General features: G+C 37.3%; 3 protein-coding genes across 4 annotated transcripts; 1 reads left to right on the top strand and 2 right to left on the bottom strand.

Annotated features, from left to right (window-relative positions):
- Window positions 1–262: 262 nt before the first annotated feature.
- cptp (ceramide-1-phosphate transfer protein) lies at window positions 263–3,703 on the bottom strand. Of its 2 annotated transcripts, none has more exons than XM_014974653.2 (2): window positions 3,342–3,703; window positions 263–1,351 (listed from the first exon to the last, which is right to left on the bottom strand). In XM_014974653.2, exons 1-2 carry the CDS (start codon window positions 3,464–3,466, stop codon window positions 829–831), a joined length of 648 nt encoding a protein of 215 aa, XP_014830139.1. In that variant the 5' UTR covers window positions 3,467–3,703; the 3' UTR covers window positions 263–828. The 2 variants fall into 2 exon arrangements, with proteins under 2 accessions (XP_014830139.1, XP_087863272.1); XM_088007146.1 differs by lacking the exon at window positions 3,342–3,703 and adding an exon at window positions 2,364–2,445.
- A 345-nt stretch (window positions 3,704–4,048) lies between these two features.
- Window positions 4,049–16,304, top strand: ints11 (integrator complex subunit 11). The gene is made up of 17 exons (XM_014974650.2): window positions 4,049–4,253; window positions 4,491–4,588; window positions 4,946–5,019; window positions 5,111–5,339; window positions 5,454–5,552; window positions 5,636–5,670; window positions 8,626–8,764; window positions 8,849–8,913; window positions 9,277–9,466; window positions 9,542–9,625; window positions 10,557–10,646; window positions 11,270–11,432; window positions 11,564–11,674; window positions 12,322–12,383; window positions 13,047–13,189; window positions 13,280–13,409; window positions 15,745–16,304. Exons 1-17 carry the CDS (start codon window positions 4,226–4,228, stop codon window positions 15,799–15,801), a joined length of 1,797 nt encoding a protein of 598 aa, XP_014830136.1. The 5' UTR covers window positions 4,049–4,225; the 3' UTR covers window positions 15,802–16,304.
- LOC106908526 (lysophosphatidic acid receptor 6) lies at window positions 16,030–19,160 on the bottom strand. Its single transcript, XM_014974651.2, has 2 exons — window positions 19,024–19,160; window positions 16,030–18,571 (listed from the first exon to the last, which is right to left on the bottom strand). Exon 2 carries the CDS (start codon window positions 18,477–18,479, stop codon window positions 17,496–17,498), a length of 984 nt encoding a protein of 327 aa, XP_014830137.1. The 5' UTR covers window positions 18,480–18,571; window positions 19,024–19,160; the 3' UTR covers window positions 16,030–17,495.
- Between the last annotated feature and the right edge of the window lie 150 nt (window positions 19,161–19,310).

Here is a 19,310-nt window from a genome sequence, read left to right as displayed (position 1 = left end):
AAAATATTCATATTTCAGCAGGAGACTGACAAAACATACAGCCAGCCAGAGCTACAATGGATTGGTTCAAATCAAAGCATATTCATGTGTTAAAATTCATTAGTCAAAGTCCAGACCGAAATCCAATTAAAATTCTGTGTCAACACTTCAAATTTCTGAGTCATTTTCAAAAACAGATCTCCAGCTTTATGTACCAAGCAAATTGCAGAAAAAGGTGTTTCAACAAAATGTTGACCCAGTTAAGATGAATGCAGATAAAACATCATTCTGCACTGTTTATTTAATAAAAAGGGTTACGAACAATGTAGTTTAAAATAACACACAATTTACATTCAAGAAACCCATCATCAGCGCTTTTGTGGATTTAAATTCCTATCAGCCCCAGTGTATTAACTCTTAATATGGGCTTAGCAATACAGTTAAGCAATTAAATTACTGGCAATGTTTTTCGCTTATATATGGTATCAAAGTAGATTTACATAGAACAACTGATATGCCATCTACTGGTATTAGGCATTAGGAAATTTATAATTCTAAAGACTAATTATTTGGTTCATGAATAATGTGCCCACAGTTAAATACCTCCTGCTTTTTAATTTAAAGAACACATAAGCAACAGTAAAATAATCGATTTAATTTACATGATAATGAGTCCAAGATAAACATGCAATATTTTACCTAAAATTGTAATGCACATAAGTACAATCAGTGTGAAAAATTACTCAGATATAGCACACATGCTGGGATAATCATACAGCAGCAGCAGTTTCCACAGCACTCCAGCAGGAACAATTTACAGACAGATAAAATCTAGCACTTGTTCCCTTTCTATGGTAAATCAAGCAGGTTGTGTTTCTGGTAAAGTTCCTCTGTGATCTGGTAAACCTCACAAAGGAGAGGCACAGCCTTCCCCAGAACGTCCACGACCTGCTCAGGTGTGCCGACGTTCATCACTTCAAAGAAAGCCGGTCTTACAGGGAGGCTGTAGAAAGCCATGCCGGCTGACTTACGGATCAGCCATGGGTGGTGCTGGGCCAGGGACTCGTTGTAGGCGTCCCTGCACATGACTGAAGTCTTGTCGTCTTCCTTGCTGGTCCGCAGGCGTTCCAGGAAGAGCTGAAGCCACCTCAATGCACGGTGGAGCCTCAGCAGAGTGCGGCAACCCGACTCAGGGTAGATGCCCTTCTTGTCCACGTCCACCAGTTTATTGTCCAGCTCAAACTTGACCATGGACTGCACGGTGGCGTAGTGAGGGCCGTTCTCACTCTTCAGGAAGTTCATCAGGATCTGGGTCTTGCTGACAGCGTCTTTAGAAATGAAACCGAAGAGGCTCCCCAAGCTGTTCAGAAGCCTGTTGACAAGACAAATGTACACACCCTGTGAGCACTTTTATATTTTCTTACTGCAGTCAGTGTGCTTACAGGAGTCTAGCTCTGAAACATAATCGGATAAGAGTTGTAAGAATCTACCAGGCTTAACCTCCAGTGTTTCCTTTTCAAGGCCCATGTATATATGAATAAGAAAATTAATCAGTCACAACTGATTGGGTCATAACTTTCTGTCAAACTATCAGAAAGCTAACATAAATATTGAGAAGCACTGTTAAGATTCAAACATTACGCACCCTTACACAAGAGATATATATTTATTCCACACAAAGCTGTGTACTTCATGTACTTGTTTGCCAATTCTAATGAATATGGCTTACTAAAACCGAAGTTTTAGTTCCACAATCAAAATATTACATAACACTGCTAAAAAAAAAACAGAGATATGACATCTTTACCATCTTCTCAAGGCCAGTTATCCTTGCTACTTGTGCACCTTGTTTTACCAGTTTTTCCTCCCACTTAACTTTCTTCTACAATGAGTGGATACAGCTCGTTGACAGGTTGTTGTTTTTTTGTAACTTTTTGTGGGTTACCCTCATAGTTAATAACTTTCCAGTCAGCACTTTACCCTATGACAGTGTAGACCAGAGGTGTCAAACTCCAGTCCTCAAGGGCTGCTGTCCTGCAGTTTTTAGATGTGCCACAGGTACAAAATACTGGAATGAAACGGCTTAATTACCTCCTCCTTGTGTAGATCAGTTCTCCAGAGCTTTGCTAATGACCTAATTATTCTATTCAGGTGTGGTGCAGCAGAGGCACATCTAAAAGTTGCAGGACAGCAGCCCTTGAGGATTGGAGTTTGACACCTGTGGTGTAGACCATAACATTTCTGCGTTAAAAACCCTTTTCAGTTTGCTCATCATAAACCAATATTATCAGAATGAACATTAGAAATATTACTTTGCTTGTGGAATGATCTATTTTATGTACGAGATTCACATTTTTGATAAAGTTAGAACAAAATAAATTTACTTTTCACTGTGGAGCTGGAAAGCACCATCAGTAAAAGGAGTGGTGTCGTCAGCCATTACTCCTAGCATCTGTTAGGCAATTTCAATATGTTTTTACATTCCTGCTATTATTTGTACATCCCTGTTTGCACTGTTATTTCCATTTCTTGTAGATTGTCTGCTTTTGTTTTATGCACAAATATGCATATAGTTAAAAATCCAACTCAGTTGCACATTTCTTAAAATCAGAGTGTCGTTTTTATTAATTGCCTAGTTTTTTTTTTTCTTATGCTGTATAAATCACTCACTGTATGGTTCTGATTTTGGTTTCTTAGTTCTGATATTATATTTTTATTACCGTTAATCTACATGCTTCAACTTATCCGCCTCTTTACTGATGGTACACCTGAATTTTCCCACTCAGGGGGGAAAATTCCCCCCTGAGTGAACAGTAAATTAAATTGTTCTAATTTAATTTACTGAGATGCACCTGGATTGTGCAGCCCTGCTTCAAGCAGGGGTTCTAGTTTACTTTTCAAATAAGAAACTCAAAGTACAAAGTGCAAATGAATTAACTAGACGTGAAGTCGTCCTTGAGACAAATTCTCCTTAGGAAAAGCAGGTGCACAGGGAACAAAGTACAAAACGTATGTGCAGAACATGGCTTCAAGCTCGCCAGCAAGCTGTGTAAAGTGTCAAAAGAAGCAGAAGGAGATTGTTAATGTCATGGTCACACGTTAGTGATCCAACCTGAACAGCACGTTACCTCAAAAACTCAAGACCTGAATGGTTGGTTTGGCTAGTCTTCAGGAATCCAGTCATTGTACTTTACATTGTACTTTACCTAACCTGCTTTTTAATTTAGAATTTAATTAGCACAAGCCTTGTACCTTACTAAAATACTTTTTTCTTTAAAAATATCCAGCTATTTTCAATTACTTTAATGTAATCCATTACTAGGGAGGATTAAAACACGACAAAATATTTAACAATCACTTACTTCACAAGACCTTTCCATCCAGAAACGTAGTGTTCGATGTAAATTTCTTTTTCTGGCGATAGACACGATTTAAAACTTTCCAGGACCTCCTGCAAACAGAATTTCTGATTCTCCGAATCTGCCATTGTGGTTTTTTTCCACTATCAGGAAGCGAACTAAATAAATAAAAAAATGCTGTTTAACAGCGACCGATTCTTCCAAGAGGAGTCAGGTGTAAAGGGAGAGAGACAAATGTCGAACACATTACCGGTGAGAAAAGCTCAGAGGGATGTAATAAAATTCGTCATTGTGGTTTTTCTGCAAGTTATTCCTGTTCTTAAGTCCATACCTACTGCGCAGACTCGAACCGGAAAAGTCCCGGAAATTGAAAGAAATGCCTTCAAGATAAAAGTACGGGGAATGTTAAGTAAGACGCCTGATTTATTCTTGTAATTGAAAATTCGTCGACAAGCTAAACATCGCACATGTTCTAAATGTTATTTACACATTTACAAGTAGTATGTAAGAATAAGCACAGTTACATTAATTTTGTTTTAACATCATCAATTAAAAATAAAAGTAAATCGTGCTATATTAGGTTACAACGTTTTGCAGGAAGTCTCTTTTGTAACGTGGTATAAAGTTTTAAAGTATTCCTCGAATTATTGCGATTTTGGAGAATACTGTGAGAAAAATCTCGACTTTATTTTTGAAAGCCTTTATTGTGGAAGCGCTTGCCGGAAATTCAGTTGTAGCCCGCTAGCTTAATGCTTCTGTATGAAACGCATGCACAAATTTCAACAAGCATTTCTTTCTCATTTACTGTGTTTAGATAAACTATTATTAGAACTTTAGCGGCATTACTCATTAGTCTACAGAATCCAGCAGTGGACAGATGATACAAAATGCCTGAAATAAAAGTAACACCTTTAGGTGAGTACTGTAGCCTTTTATCCAGAGGCTAAGCTAGTTCCGTCAATATTACATATTTATCTTCAATTTAACACTCAGATCGTTTCGCTCTCTTCCAGCAAAGCTTCGTTTTTCGTTTGTTTGTTTGTTTTTGTGCATATGTATTGATAATAAAATAATTGTTTTTAACATTTTCGCTCACTTTTTTTAAGCAGAATTGTGTTTGTAGACTCTCAGCTTCTGTGTTCCCTATCCAAGGTGCTGGACAGGATGTCGGTCGCAGCTGCATCCTCGTGTCCATCGGAGGCAAAAACATCATGCTGGACTGTGGGATGCACATGGGATACAACGACGATGTAAGTGAATCTAAACAATATAAAAACATGTGTGTATCTATTAAAAGTTCAGGCCTGTGGCGACACAAGGTCAACTTCATATGTTAATTTAAAACTTTCAAAACACTTATTGGTGCAGTGCCATCGTTAAAGGTGTGTAAAAATTATTTGAATGAATTAATATCTTACTTTTATTCATAAAAGGTACGTTGTGTAGCTTTTATAAATAGTTTTTGATGGTCAGTGTTGTAAATAGTTATTTTGTATGTCAAAGTTTTTTCTTTTTTCTTCTTTGAAGGGTGTTGTTAAGTCAAGTTAAATGTCCACATAGACTTGAAGTACATGGTATATGGACAATGAATCTGTTTTTTATTCCAGAGGCGTTTCCCAGACTTTTCCTACATAACACAGAACGGCCGTCTGACAGACTTCTTAGACTGCGTGATCATCAGGTTTGTTGTGTTTTTCTTCAATGCTTTATTCCTAAAACATTCATACAACCAATTTGTGTGCTCACCTTGTTCCACCTGTTCTGATGCTCAGCCACTTTCACCTGGACCACTGCGGCGCTCTGCCTTACATGAGCGAGATGGTAGGCTACGACGGACCCATCTACATGACCCATCCCACCAAGGCTATTTGTCCCATTTTACTTGAAGATTTCCGGAAGATCACCGTTGACAAGAAGGGAGAAACCAACTTCTTCACCTCGCAAATGATCAAGGACTGCATGAAGAAAGTGATTCCTTTGAACCTCCACCAAACTGTCCAGGTGCCGCGCTGATGTCACACGTTTGGATGACTTTATCTAATCCCATCTTGTTCTGTGCCAGATGCTCGCCCCGTTTGATGGCAAATCAAGCTGTTTCTGTTGTGCTCCTGGCAGGTGGATGATGAGCTGGAGATCAAGGCGTACTATGCAGGCCACGTTCTGGGAGCTGCTATGGTGCACATCAAAGTGGGATCAGAGTCTGTGGTCTACACTGTGAGTGTAAACAAGTTTGCACTGTGTCACAGCGGGTGATTGTAATGACTGCAGCCTGAGAGAAATCTCTTTATCTGTTTTAGGGAGACTATAACATGACGCCAGACAGGCATTTAGGGTAAGTTGCCTTTTCCATTTTTCACCAGTGGTTGTAAAATGTTGCTTTACTGCAATTCAGCGCAATCCTGCAGAAATAAAGCATGAAGGAGATATGAAGAGAGAAGAGAATGCCTTTCTCGTGTCAAAGGGAGCTTTGCAAACTTATTTTTAATTAAATTGTCTTACTTAGATGTAATTTTCTTATGTGAAAATGAAATTGACTAATTTTACCCATTTGGATGCAAAATTCCTAGTTCAAATTTTAAAACTTCACATAGATTTAAAAGGACTGTTCTTGCAGAGAGATATCACCCTATTAAACCCATAAAATAAATAATGAAAACATTTCTACCAACAATTTTACCTGTGTCTTTAATGATAGCTCTTTGTCTATTGCCCCTTCTTTTACTTTTTATTATCCAGTGCCGCCGAAAGCAAGACACTTAATTCAAGCAAATCTAAGTGTTTAATTTTCAGAAGCATTCTATGAACATTTCTTTCAGCTGAGATGTGAATTGGCCAAATATCTGAACCACACAGTTTTCCATAAAACAACTCTGAAAAATACTGCATTAATTAAAATAATCAAAGCTAAGAACTCTCACTATTTTTTTCTCAAAAAGACATCTGTCTAATTCTGTTAACAGATGTCTTTGTATTTTATTTTAGTTTATTACTATCATAGAAAAATTAAACAATATTTTATGTTGCATGAATAGGCATATATTTTTACCTATTTTATTTTAAGGATTTTTTTAATACAATTTTTTAAAATCGAAAAAGTCTTTTGTCAATCATGATTGATTTTGGTCCACATTAGTTAAATTTGGGGTTAATTCCCAGCACCTGCAAAAGTTTAAGACATCCCAATGACGTAGTTTATCCTTAAAAAGTAGCTGAAACAGGGAGATATTTAAAATAAACTAAACTGTACTGTAGACTCTTTAGTGTTAACATAGTATTGTTAGTTGAATGTGTGGATTTTTAAAGGTCACATTTTTTCAAGCTGGTGTTCTCTTGACAGTTTTAAAACTGAACTTTAGGGTCATTCTGTGCAGATGTTTCTCTACCACAGGAAAGTAATGTACTGGGACAAAATACTCTGCACTAACATTAGTCCCCATCTTTGTTTATCAGGGCATACTGTTCTTCATATTGTTGATGTATCATACTCCAATACACCGGATTCAAGTTCTTAAGAAACCTGTTAATGACCCATTTACCTAAATCTGGTGAAGGACAAAAGTGGAACATCTGAAACAGGAGAGTGAGTCTTGACACCTAAGGTTGGGTCCTCTGCCTTATTGGATAAAGTTTTTTTGAGAGCCAGTTTTTCCTGTCAAACAGTCTCGTCACACCCAACAAATCAAGAGCTTTTTTGTTGAGCTTCAGGCTGTCGCAATCAGTGCAAAGGGAAACAAAAAACTGAACAGAAGAGAGCTGGTAGTGCAAGAAGAGTTTTAAAGTATTACAATAAGTCTTAAATGATATCAACATTTCGTATATCAGTGTAAAAACATAAAAAAGGGGAAAAAAATAACAGTTGAATTTCTGTGAGAATTTATGACCCTCAAATTTTATCGGATTTTATGAAAAGTTATGATCCAAATTCACAAAGTATTGCTTAAGTTTAGCCTTTTTGGTGGTGGGAATAAATATATTCCACATTGACTTTATTCTGTCAGAAAGTCAAATTTGTTACTGCAGAATATGTTTTTACTGTTAAGAACTCAGACAGAATATTTTTCCCCTTGGCATTAAGGCAGAATGTAACCTTTTTTTTTTTTTTTTTACATATTTCTTCTATGCAGGATTTTAGGCAAGTCCTGAAATGAACCATTTACAGCCTAAATATACAGAATTATTTTTTTATAAAACAATTAATTGTGTTTTTAGTTATAAAACAGATGCTATACAAGTGGTAGATATTTGCCATTATGAATTACATTTAAAGTTGGGTATTTTGTATGCAAAATTAAGCATCATTTGCATAACCCACCGCTAGATGGCGGCGTGTTTTATATAGAGCATTTCCAGTGTATTCCTTGATATGTGTAGAATAGTCTACAAAGGGTCAAAATGTTGATTATTTCTCATTTTGTTAATGGAAAACATCAGCTAACAGATTATTTGTAATTTAAAAAAAAAAAAATTCTTCCTCAGAAAAAAACTTGTGCAACAACCAACACCTAACTTAAATTTTTTTTTGACTGATATAAAAAAATAATTCTGGGTATGTATACTTTATAAAGGTTGGACATTTTCTAAACTGTGACCCAGTTGACCAAATATAAAACTGTATCAGCGGTGTAATCACCAATCAAATGACGGGAGCACAAATGGCAGCTGCAGGCTCGTTGATAGTAGCACAGCTAGACGCGGGGAAGGTAAATGAGGTTTTTATTCCTGGAAGAGAAACTGTTGTGATGCAAAATATGCATCAATACATTATGTCGAGAAAAGTCGAGCTCATCCCACTTCCCCATGCTGGAGATTTTAGTTTAATAGTAACAATAAATTAAGTTATCTTAAAACTAATTACACAGGTGACATCAAGACCCAACAGTAGAGTCTAGACGCATCATTCTCGCTTCCAGCTTAAATAGAATGTCCTCTATATTCTCATCTGTGGTAATATTCAGAAGTTAGGGGCTTCTCGGACCCGTTAGGCGGAGAGCTGGACAGTAGTCTGTCTGCTTGAGTCAGAGGGGTGGTGAGGGCATAGCTGACTATTGGGTAATAATAGAATGGCGTCCCTGGGTGGGGTGGGTCATCTGATTTGCAGCTCAGGAAATATTTTTTGTAACGGAAAAAGAGGCTGCATTTACAGCCAGATGCTAACAGTAAAAAGAAATAATGTTCATAGTTGTTGGTAAAAACAACTTTGTTCTGTATTGTAAGTAGAAATAAAACATGCTAAGGCCTAGAGTGATTGTGCACCCAATACATTTTCAACATTGTTTGTTTTTTCTAGCGCTGCTTGGATTGATAAATGTCGTCCTGACATCCTAATATCCGAGTCGACATACGCCACAACTATCCGTGATTCAAAAAGATGCAGAGAAAGAGACTTTCTGAAGAAAGTTCATGAAACCATAGAAAGAGGAGGAAAGGTAAAAAAATTAAATCTATTCTAATTCAGTATTTTGTTGCTGAATTAGAACTTTGTGTGACATCTCTGCTTTAAAATTCCCCAGGTCCTTATTCCAGTTTTTGCTCTGGGACGTGCACAAGAGCTCTGCATCCTGCTGGAAACATTTTGGTACAGTTTACTTTCAAACACAGCATCAGAATCAAAGCTTGCAGCATTTTTACACACTTATGTCAAAGGAAAAAATAAGAACGCAAAGGCAGTGATGTGTGGAGATAATTGCAGCCTGTTCACTGATATCAGATGCAAAGCTTTTTTTCTGTCAAATGATTGTTGACATTCCAGTTAAATAAAATAAAACCTCTCAGCATGAAGCAATTACTTCCTGACTGCAACACAAAGAAGCAAGGCTTCTGTCTCGACAGCTCATTATATAAGATGCATTCATTTTATTAGGCCTGAAAGAATAATTGCATGATATTAACATTTTCTGTTCACTAATTGGCCTGCCTTTAATTCCCTCTTTCCACACAGGGAGAGAATGAACCTAAAAGCCCCAATCTACTTTTCCACTGGGCTGACAGAGAAAGCCAACCATTACTACAAGCTTTTCATAACATGGACCAACCAGAAGATCCGAAAAACCTTTGTGCAGAGAAACATGTTTGAATTTAAACACATCAAGGCCTTCGATCGCTCCTATGCAGATAATCCTGGGCCAATGGTGAGTTGGCTTTTCTCCCTAGATGTTAAAGTCTCAAACTGCTGCAAAGCTTTTAAGATAAGCCTGTTCTTTCAGGTGGTGTTTGCCACACCGGGTATGCTGCATGCTGGCCAGTCTCTGCAGATATTCAAGAAATGGGCTGGCAATGACAAGAACATGGTGAGTCTTTTATGCAAAAGAAAATCTTTTTATGTTCCTAAAGTCCTTGTTCCAAATTTTGTACAAAGTTTACTTCATTCACACATTGTATGATCCCCTGTTTGGAAGCTTTGTCGTTAAGAAGAACAAGTAGCAAACAAAAACGCACTTCTCTCGTCCAACATCACACAGGACATAAGCAATACATTTGCTGCCGTTAAATTATTTATTTTATATAGCATTAATTTACAGTTTAAAATTAACTTGTCATATATTGATATATATAAAAGTTTTGAATGAAGAGGAGTAGTTGGGAAGAAAAAAATCTTATGTAGAAAACATTAAAAAAAATCTTTGAAATGATACAGCACTCTACTTCACTATACCTTGACAGCTTATTATATTTTATTATAAAATTGATCTATTGTCTTTCGTTTCTTCAGACAAGATTTGTTCTGTAAACAGAAAACGTTCCATTTGTTTATTTTTTTATTATTTTTTTTAAAAACCCCTTTGATCATCTCAAATTATAAATCCTATTTCTTTTAATAAATTCATTTTGCAGATGTGTTGGTAATATTTCTTCATGTATTTTGAATAGAACTTGCAAAATCTAGTAGTCCTCCAAATCATGAAATTGTATCAATTTTAAGTTGTAGAACAGTGAGATGAGTTAAAATCACATTTTAAGCACATTGATTTCTGTAATGATGTTCTAAAGCAGGACAGCTGTATGGTCGTCTGTTTCCTAATCACACCAAAACATGAAAATTGTCCCATTACTTAGATCATGGTGGGAGATACCTGTTCTCAGTAAACCAGTTTGAAATGATCTGTTTTGAAAAAAATGAAAAGACCTTATTTTTATTTGTATATGGTAGCACTAGGAAGTTTCCTATCCTCCTTAACTGACACTGCTGAATGATAATTAAAGAAAAAACTCTCGTTAAAGGTGATCATGCCTGGGTATTGTGTGCAAGGGACTATTGGTCATAAGATCCTAAATGGGCAACGAAAACTGGAGATGGAAGGAAGATCAACGGTAAGATTTTTTCTTTTCTTTTCAGCTAACTAACATGTTGAGTCAGATTATTATAATGCGTCTTTCTTATAACTCATCTTTCCCAATAGCAATACTTTTTAGGCTTAAAGTGGAGCATAAGATCCTTCCCAAAGCAATTTTTTTTTAAAAAGGACACAAACCTGTTTATTTTGAGAAGCAAAAAGGATTTTATTTTAAGAAGAACTAAAGAACATTTTGTAGTTTTTGCTTCACCTAATCCGAATTCACTAAAAAAATTAATAAAATAAAATGAGCACCTTTTACTACCAATTACTATTTGGTTAATCAAAAAAATGTAATGATCAAACATACACTAAAGGAACGCTATGGTATTGCATTTTAAGCAATAAAATTATTTTCTTATTTAAAAAGAAACTGAATTATTTGATTTGCTTTTTTTGTATTTCTAATATTTCAGCAAGTAAGTGTAAGTGGTTAAATGAAAAATATGGAGAATGTGTAGATGTTTTTATCCGATTAATCGCTCAATTGTCAGAATAATTGATTACTAAATTAATCATAAGCGACAGCCTTAAATAATTAAGCCTATTAATCTTATTGTCAGTTTTTCTTTCATCCATATCTGTCTGGGATTTCTGCAGTTGGACGTGAAGCTGCAGGTGGAGTACATGTCCTTTAGCGCACACGCTGATGCAAAGGGCATCATGCAGCTCATTCGCATGGCAGAGCCTCGCAACATGCTGCTGGTGCATGGCGAGGCTGCAAAAATGGAGTTTCTCAAGGGGAAGATAGAACAGGAGTTCAGTAAGTGCTGCTGAAGTCACAGCCTCAAACATCTGTAATTCATTTATTGATTTGTTGTTTTTGAAGATGTTTTACATATGTGGGCAGAAGGGATTCCCAGCCTGGTTAATTCTAAACTCTTTAAATGGCAGGTATAGACTGTTACACGCCAGCCAACGGGGAGACGGTGGCCGTGACGACGAACCCCAGCGTTCCTGTGGACATATCGCTCAACCTGCTCAAGAGGGAGATGGCTCTTGGAGGTTAAGTGGTTTTTGTTCATCAAGCTTTTTGTCATACTTCACGCTTCTTGTCGCGCTTCTTGCCGCCTTCGTACAGTAACCTGACCCAGATCAGTTGGCATGATAAGGTCGACTAAGTAAATCCGAAACGGCTTGATCACTGAATGCATAAATGGTTTTACTGATCTCATTTCGCTATTGTGGCTGGGTAATTCTTTGATTAGAAATTTTAATAAAGCAAAAAATGTTCTTAATTAAAATGATATATGATCAAATCAACAATATGTGTCCTCTATTTATTCATAATCACTATCCTTATTAAAGACACTAGTAGGTCCATAAAAAATACATTAAAAATAGAAGTTATTAATTGAAAATTATCAATACTATTAGTGAAGATTTTTATGTAATAACCCATCTTGTACTGCAGTAGCATATTTTCACTCTGAAAATGTAGAAAATGCATTAATTTAAGTATTTTTCAGTGTTTAATACCCCACAATAAGAAACTATAGTTTTTCATTTAGGTATGAGAATTTTGAAAGCCATCAGAAAAATGTTCTGATTTGTTTGGTGTAGGACTGCAGCTAACAAATGTATATTAAAAAAATGTTTTGTAGTTTATTTGTAAAATTCCATTGTATAATTTATTTTTTACTTTTTTAAAGGCCCTCTACCTGATCCTAAAAAACCTCGCACCATGCATGGAACCCTCATCATGAAAGAAAATGTAAGTTTTCATAGTTTTGGGTCAGGAATATTTTACCACTAAAACACAGCAGAACTGCAGTAAAACCTGCTTTCGTATGAGTTACAAAAGATATTCAGTTTGCACTTTAATGCTTTTTTAAAATGTATTTATTTTAATTGTCAACCACAGCGATATCAGTAATGGACTCCTAAATAAGATCTCTGTTGTTGAGTGTCCTGGAGAAGGGAGATGATATTGTATTAAGACATACAACAGTGATGGATTTCAAAAAATGTAATAATAGACCATCTTGTGTTGTTTTGTAGTATTACAGTTTTCAATGAAATATACAAAGTATAAAAGGTTAAAATGGGTGTGTTCTCCCAGTTTCCATACATATTATTATCTCTAAAATAAATTTTTTCAGTTTCCTTGACAGTTAGAATTTTTCAGAAATGTTTTTTTCCATAAATTTGCTTAAGCCTTGTATCTTAATAATTTCAGCTGTGTTTACATTTAAAATATCAGCTGTCATCAGGATGTAGATGCCAAATTGTATCCAGCTGTAATTAAGACTGTCAGTTTCTCTTGCCTATTAAACCGACATCTGAGTGCATCTATTGTTCTGCTTATGAGATTCTGTTGCATTCATCTCATTACTGTGTTTTTTTTATTTTGTTTTCTGGTGTCTTTTTGCTGCAGAGCTTGAAGCTGGTGTCATCAGAGCAGGCCCTGAAAGAGCTGGGCCTCAACGAACATCAGTTGCGCTTCACCTGCCGCGTGCAACTCCAGGACCCGCACAGTGACTCCGACACGCTCCACAGAATCTACACGCACCTCAAGAGGTCAGAGCACTGCTCACCTTACCACCTCCAGCTCATTCTGCTTTATGTTGCATTTCATCCTCATCTTGAATGTTTTATTTTTGGTGTTAGTGTGCTAAAAGATTACACCATCCAGCACCTTCCTGACGGAACAGTCATGGTGGAATCCATCGTTATAAAAGTCTCCTCTTCGGCCGAAGATGCCAACGCCAAAGTCCTGCTGCTGTCTTGGAGTTATCAGGTACAGTTGTGTTATTTTATCATTCCTATATCAGACCAATAAAAAAATATTGTTGATATGCAGAAATGTGGAGTTAATGAAAAATCTGTCTAATAACTGCTTAAAGATTATTTTAAAAAGGCTTTAATCTGACCAATGACTCTCATCAAAATGCATATTCTAATTTTTTTAATATAACTGTACAGAAAGAGAGCAGGGTTTGTTTGGATGTTCTTGAAAATCTTTGAATTTCAATTAGGTGGTCTCAAGGTTGGGCATTGCTTAAATTCATTATAAATTCCTCGAAAGTGCTTGATATTCAAACTGTGTTTTCAAAATCTAATGTTTGATTAAAAGCCTAAAGTCGTCAAACTTTATTTACAATTAAAACCAGATATTTAATATTAATAAAGACACATGTAAACATTTTATTCTCACTCTCTGAAGTTAAATCAAACCAGATTTGTCTTGTTTAAGGTTAGTTAGAATTTCCATCCATCCATCTTCTTTACACCCTTCTCCCTTAGTGGGGTCAGGAGGGGTGCTGGTGTCTATCTCCAGCTAACGTTCCGGGCAAGAGGCGGGGTACACCTTGGACAGGTCGCCAGTCTGTCGCACAACACAGAGACACACAACCATGCATACACACACTCACAACTAGGGGCAATTTGGAGAGGCCTATTAACCTGACAGTCATGTTTTTTGGACTTTTGGACTTTTGGACGGTGGGAGGAAACCTGAGTATCCGGAGAAAACCCACGTATGCACAGGGAGAACATGCAAACTCCAGGCAGAAAGACCGGGGTCGGGAATCGAACCCAGAACCTTCTTGCTGCAAGGCAACAGCTCTACCAAAAGGCAACAGCTCTACCAACTGCGCCACTGTGCAGCCCGTTAGTTAGAATTATTGAAATGATTTCTATTTGCTAAATCCCAGAAAACTTTAGAAAATCCTTAAAAATGCTTGAATTTTACTTTGGGAAAAGTGTATGAACCCTGAGAGACAACTTTTGCGGTGTCCCCTCCAGCAATTGGCGCCCTGGGGCATCACTTATACGGCCAATGCGAAGAGAGCACTAATGTAGCAACAGTGCATGGATCGTTGAAGTGCACAACAAAGACAAAGTTGCAAGAGGTGCACAGTCAGCAGGCGATCGCTCCGATTTGCACGTGCCTTAACCCTCCTACACAATTTATAATTGGGACAGTCATAGGAAAAACTGTATTCAGATGATTTTGGTGTTTCACTGTGCAGTTCTATTTTTCCAAAATTTTGCAGTTCTCAAGAGAAAATATGTTTTTTTTTTTTTTTTGCAAGAATAATGACCTTGTTGTTGGGGTTTGAGAAGAATACAGAGAAAATACTCACTGTCCTCACTGTCATTTTTGGTTTAAAGCAGGACGGGAAATAAATATAGATCTAGATCTAACCATTGTCCTCTTTTCAGTTGTTCAAGGTTAGTTCCTGTTATTGTCATGAATCAAATGTATATAGTGATGCATGCGCCTTTGCTAATCAAAACTGAGGCACAAATAGCTCAGGGGAATGAAGTGTTAGCATTAGGAAGGAGAGGCTGAGATTTGTCCAAGACTCTGAACATTCAAAGAAAGCTATATAGTCATGAAAGCAGCAGCAGTAGGCAAACAATCTAATTAGTCTTTCCAGAGTTTAAGATTAAGAGTCAAACACATGAACAGAGTTTCATTTTTGCCATGTACAGTCTTGAGTTTACTCTGTGACCATAATGCAGAAAGAGAATGACAGTCTTGTGGAAACATGGTGCTGGCGATGATGGGTTTAACTGTATGGAGTGAAAGTAGTTGTGTGGGTGGACAGAATGAGACGGGGGGCTTTGTGAGTAACAAAAAATAAACGATGAAACCAGAAGGTGGAGTTTCCGTGGTCTGCTGCGTTCCACGCACAATGCAAATAAATGACAAGGGGAAAATAGAGAAACCTGATGTTGTTTTCTAACAAATGTATGTAGGTGTCGGTTATGAAGATGGTTCCTTGAATATTTTTTGTTAAATGTGAAAAGTACATCAGGAAAAAGTTTACTTCTTGGATGTTTTTATTTGTGCTTCAAATAAATTAATAATTTTGACTAGCAATAAAAGTTTGTCTTATTTTAGTTTTAAAAGTTAGTCATATATGAATGATTTAGACACTAACAAATATTTCCAGCGTATTTCTGTAAATTTAGATATTTAAGGCTTACACTCTATGACAGCTAACAAACTGAATATTACTAGAAATTGAGATTAACCTTTATGATGTCCATTTTAAGAGACTATAAATTCCTAAAGGTGTACAACATTAAAATCTCTTTTTGTTGTTTGCCTGTTTTGTTTCCAGGATGAAGATCTGGGAAGCTACCTCTCATCTCTGCTCAAGAAGGGCCTTCCAACTTGACTGTTTACATCTTGAGTTTTTTTTTAGTTGTTTTTGTTTGTGTTTGTTTTGGAGCAATGTAACTTTGGAACGATTTGACTCTTAATGGAAAGTTTCCATCACCTGCTCTTCAGTGCAGAAAATGTCAGTCGTCTTCTTGTCAGCTAAAGCTGCTTCCTTTTTAGCAGACACTCAACAACTACAAAGGCTCCATTCCTGTTGATCAAATGACTGAAGCTTCCAGAGAAATTCAGATTTTGATTATTTTATTTTGAAATTTGCCACCACTATATACATTTTTACAGAAAGAGCTTCACTTTTTAATATTGTACCTATTTATCCAGTGTTTGTAAAATGTGTGCACACCCCTGTTTAAAAGAGACCTTAATGCATTTCCATACTTTCACTTTCAATGTGATATGTTATATGTCAACATATCACAATTCCTGTACAATTCAGCTGAAAAACAAACCCATTAGTTGTAAAATATAGAAAAAATAAAGCTGAAGTTCTGCGTTTCATAATTTTGCACATTTGTGTTGAATTTATTTCAGCTGTCAGGTTGGATAAACTTACACTTGCCTTCAATGTTAAGCAATCTCTTTAAGCTTGTAGAAGGTATAATAAATAAATGCAAAAATGCATTACAAGAATTGGATGTCTTTCTAAAACTGACCAAAAGAGAAGATTGAAATGGGTCAGGGAGGTAGACAAACATCTGTGGCTTATAGTAACAAAGAAGGAGTTGCAGGACTTTTAGCAACTATTTGTTATTTTACTTGTAACAGAAAACATCTAGGCTCTGGTAGAATTTTCTATGGTGCAATGAATGTGTAATCACTAAAAAGATGATTGGATTTGATGCAGAGATATTACCAAATCAAAATCCCACAATACCCACAATGAGACATGGTGGTGGCATCGTAATGCTCAGGGGTTACTGTTGTTCAGACGGAACAAGAGTGTTCATGATGGTGGATGATGTAACCAAAACGTGTCAGAAAGCTCAAGATGAAGGGTAGAACTGAACCTGAAAGGAAAGCTGTGGATAAGAGATGTCCTCACAAACTGACATCTCTGATGTACAACTCAAAGAATACATTAAAGTTAAAAGGTTTTAGTATGCTTTCACACCAGCTATGTTTAGTCCTATTTAATCATACGCTGGTTCATTTGGGGATGTGCGAATGCACAATCAAACACTGAAGCGGACCAAAAAAGCAAACTCTGGTCTGTCTACAAACCTAAGTCTGGGTTTGGTTGAAAGTGAACTGTGGTGCTGTTCAAATGTGAATGCTAAGTGGAGCCGAGACCACTCCAAAAGTCGTGCTAGACCATTGCATGTGTCTAGCAGTAGGAGAGAAATGGCTCATGGTCTATTACCAAAGACAAAATAGAAAGCGTGATAACACTGAAATCTGACACCACTCCATTTTTGTTTGAATTTTAGGAATAAGGGAGTTGCAGTCATGTCTTTAGAGGTTTTTGTGTTATTACCTTCAGTGGTTCTTGGTGCAGCAACACCATAGACAAGGGGCTAAATGGGTTTTTCAAATGGTTTGATTCATTTTACACAGTGCAGTGTAAAAATAAACCACACCAGCTGTAAATGTAACAATTGTTGCTACTTTGGTCTCGTCTCCAATTGCACCGAGTCTACTAATCTATCAGGTGTGAAAACCTTTTTAATTTTTATATCACAAAGTCTTTGTCTTTTACAGGATTCTCTGTACAGGCGGCATTATCTCATTCAGGTCACTTGAGATGGTGTAAACGCCCCTTCTCCTGCTCACTATCCCCCAAAGCCACGTCCTTTTTAAGTGCTCCAATCTGAAGTGGCTGGTGGTTATGTAGTAGAGCACAGGGTCCAGGCATGTATTTAGGGTGATGAGCGCCATGGTAACTCGTCTGGCGTTGTAGATGGAAGTCCGGACGGAGCAGTTCTGGATGACCTCCAGGCGCTGAAGAAGGTGCAGGAGGTAAACCACATGGTGTGGCAGGAAGCAGAACAGTGTGATGGCCAGGATGGTGTAGATGACCCTCACAGCCTTCTGAGCTGTTTTGGTGCCGATCTCGGAAATGCGTTTGGCTGCCAGCGGGTAGCACACCAGGATGATAATGGAGGGCATCAGGGAGCCAAAAATCAGACTGACTATACTGTAAGTCCTCAATCGGTCGTTCCACTCTGTGGTGGCAAAGTTTTCAAAACAGCTGTGGTCATCCCCTCTCTCCAGTGGACCCATGAGGATGAAGACCAGTATAGCCACTCCACCAAAACACCACAGCGCCACACTTACCAGCAGAGACCATTTTGGGTTCCTCATTCTCAGGTAGGTGTGTGGATGCACCGTGGCCATGTAGCGGTCCACGCAGATGCAGGTCATGAAGCAGATGCTCATGTAGATGTTGGCATAGTACAGAGTCCCGGTGAGTTGACAGGCAAAGTCTCCAAACTCCCATACGTTCTCATGGAGGTGGTAGTGGATCCGCAAGGGCAGCATGCAGAGGATGATGACGTCTGCCGCGGCCAGGTTGCTGATGTAGACACTGAAGGCCGTTCGAGGGCTGATCCGGACGGTGAAGACATACAGAGCCACCAGATTCCCCGGAAGGCCTATAATTAAAGCCAGGATGTAGATCGATGGGAAGAGATAGTACTGAAACTCTGCTTTGGGGTCGGTGCAGTTTGTCTGGTTCATCGTGGGAGAGTGTGATGGATGTCTTTGCTTCTGCTCAGATCAGTTTTTTAAAGAAAAAATAATGTAGGTTGATTTCCAGAAACCAACGTCTCCTGTAAGTGAAGCAAGAAATTTATTTCCATTCAGTTTTTCCATTATTATTTTCACATAACTAAACAAACCCACTGAAAAAATATAAACTACTGATTATTTACTCTTAGATCATCTTACATGGACTCCTCAAATACAGTAATGGTCAAATTTATTCAAACAAAAAAAGGATGTGATTGTATTTTCAGGTCCATTTGAGGACTTGCAGTAGCAGTAAAGAGTGAAGTGAAACGAGGCTGGAAAGCACCAGCCACAGGTGTAAAAGACAAAATGTTATTCCTAAATATCACTAATTATTTTAGATATATGTTGAAATACTTTTAAAGTTTTAACTTTAACCCATAGTTAATTGATTTGATCAGATCCAGCAAATTGTCACGCGTTTAACAAACATGCCTGTTTACTTGAGGTGACATTTATAACATCAAAAAAATTGAGTCATAAAGTTACTTACTCAGATTTTTAAGGCTGCCAGGTCCATAAAGCTCGACCGTAGCTTTAAAAAACGTGATAAAACCTGCTGCTGCTCTAAGCGCAGTGTGAACATGAGCTGCTGCTTTCTTTTTTGGTGCAGCTTCCTGTTTCAATGTGTAGATGTACTGTGATGAGTGGGAAATTATAGTGTCTGAAAAGCCTGTCAGCCACCCACAGCAGTGTAATCACATGTGTTTTGCTTCTAATTTTAATTATAGCATTACTGTGTTCTAACAGTGACCAGAGGACATCTCAGTTCATATTTAA

The sequence above is a fragment of the Poecilia mexicana genome, unplaced genomic scaffold (genome assembly GCF_051168715.1).
Source record: "Poecilia mexicana isolate PSO_F unplaced genomic scaffold, ASM5116871v1 scaffold_7, whole genome shotgun sequence".
Lineage (NCBI taxonomy): Eukaryota > Metazoa > Chordata > Actinopteri > Cyprinodontiformes > Poeciliidae > Poecilia > Poecilia mexicana.
This window is presented reverse-complemented; position numbering and strand designations above follow the sequence as displayed.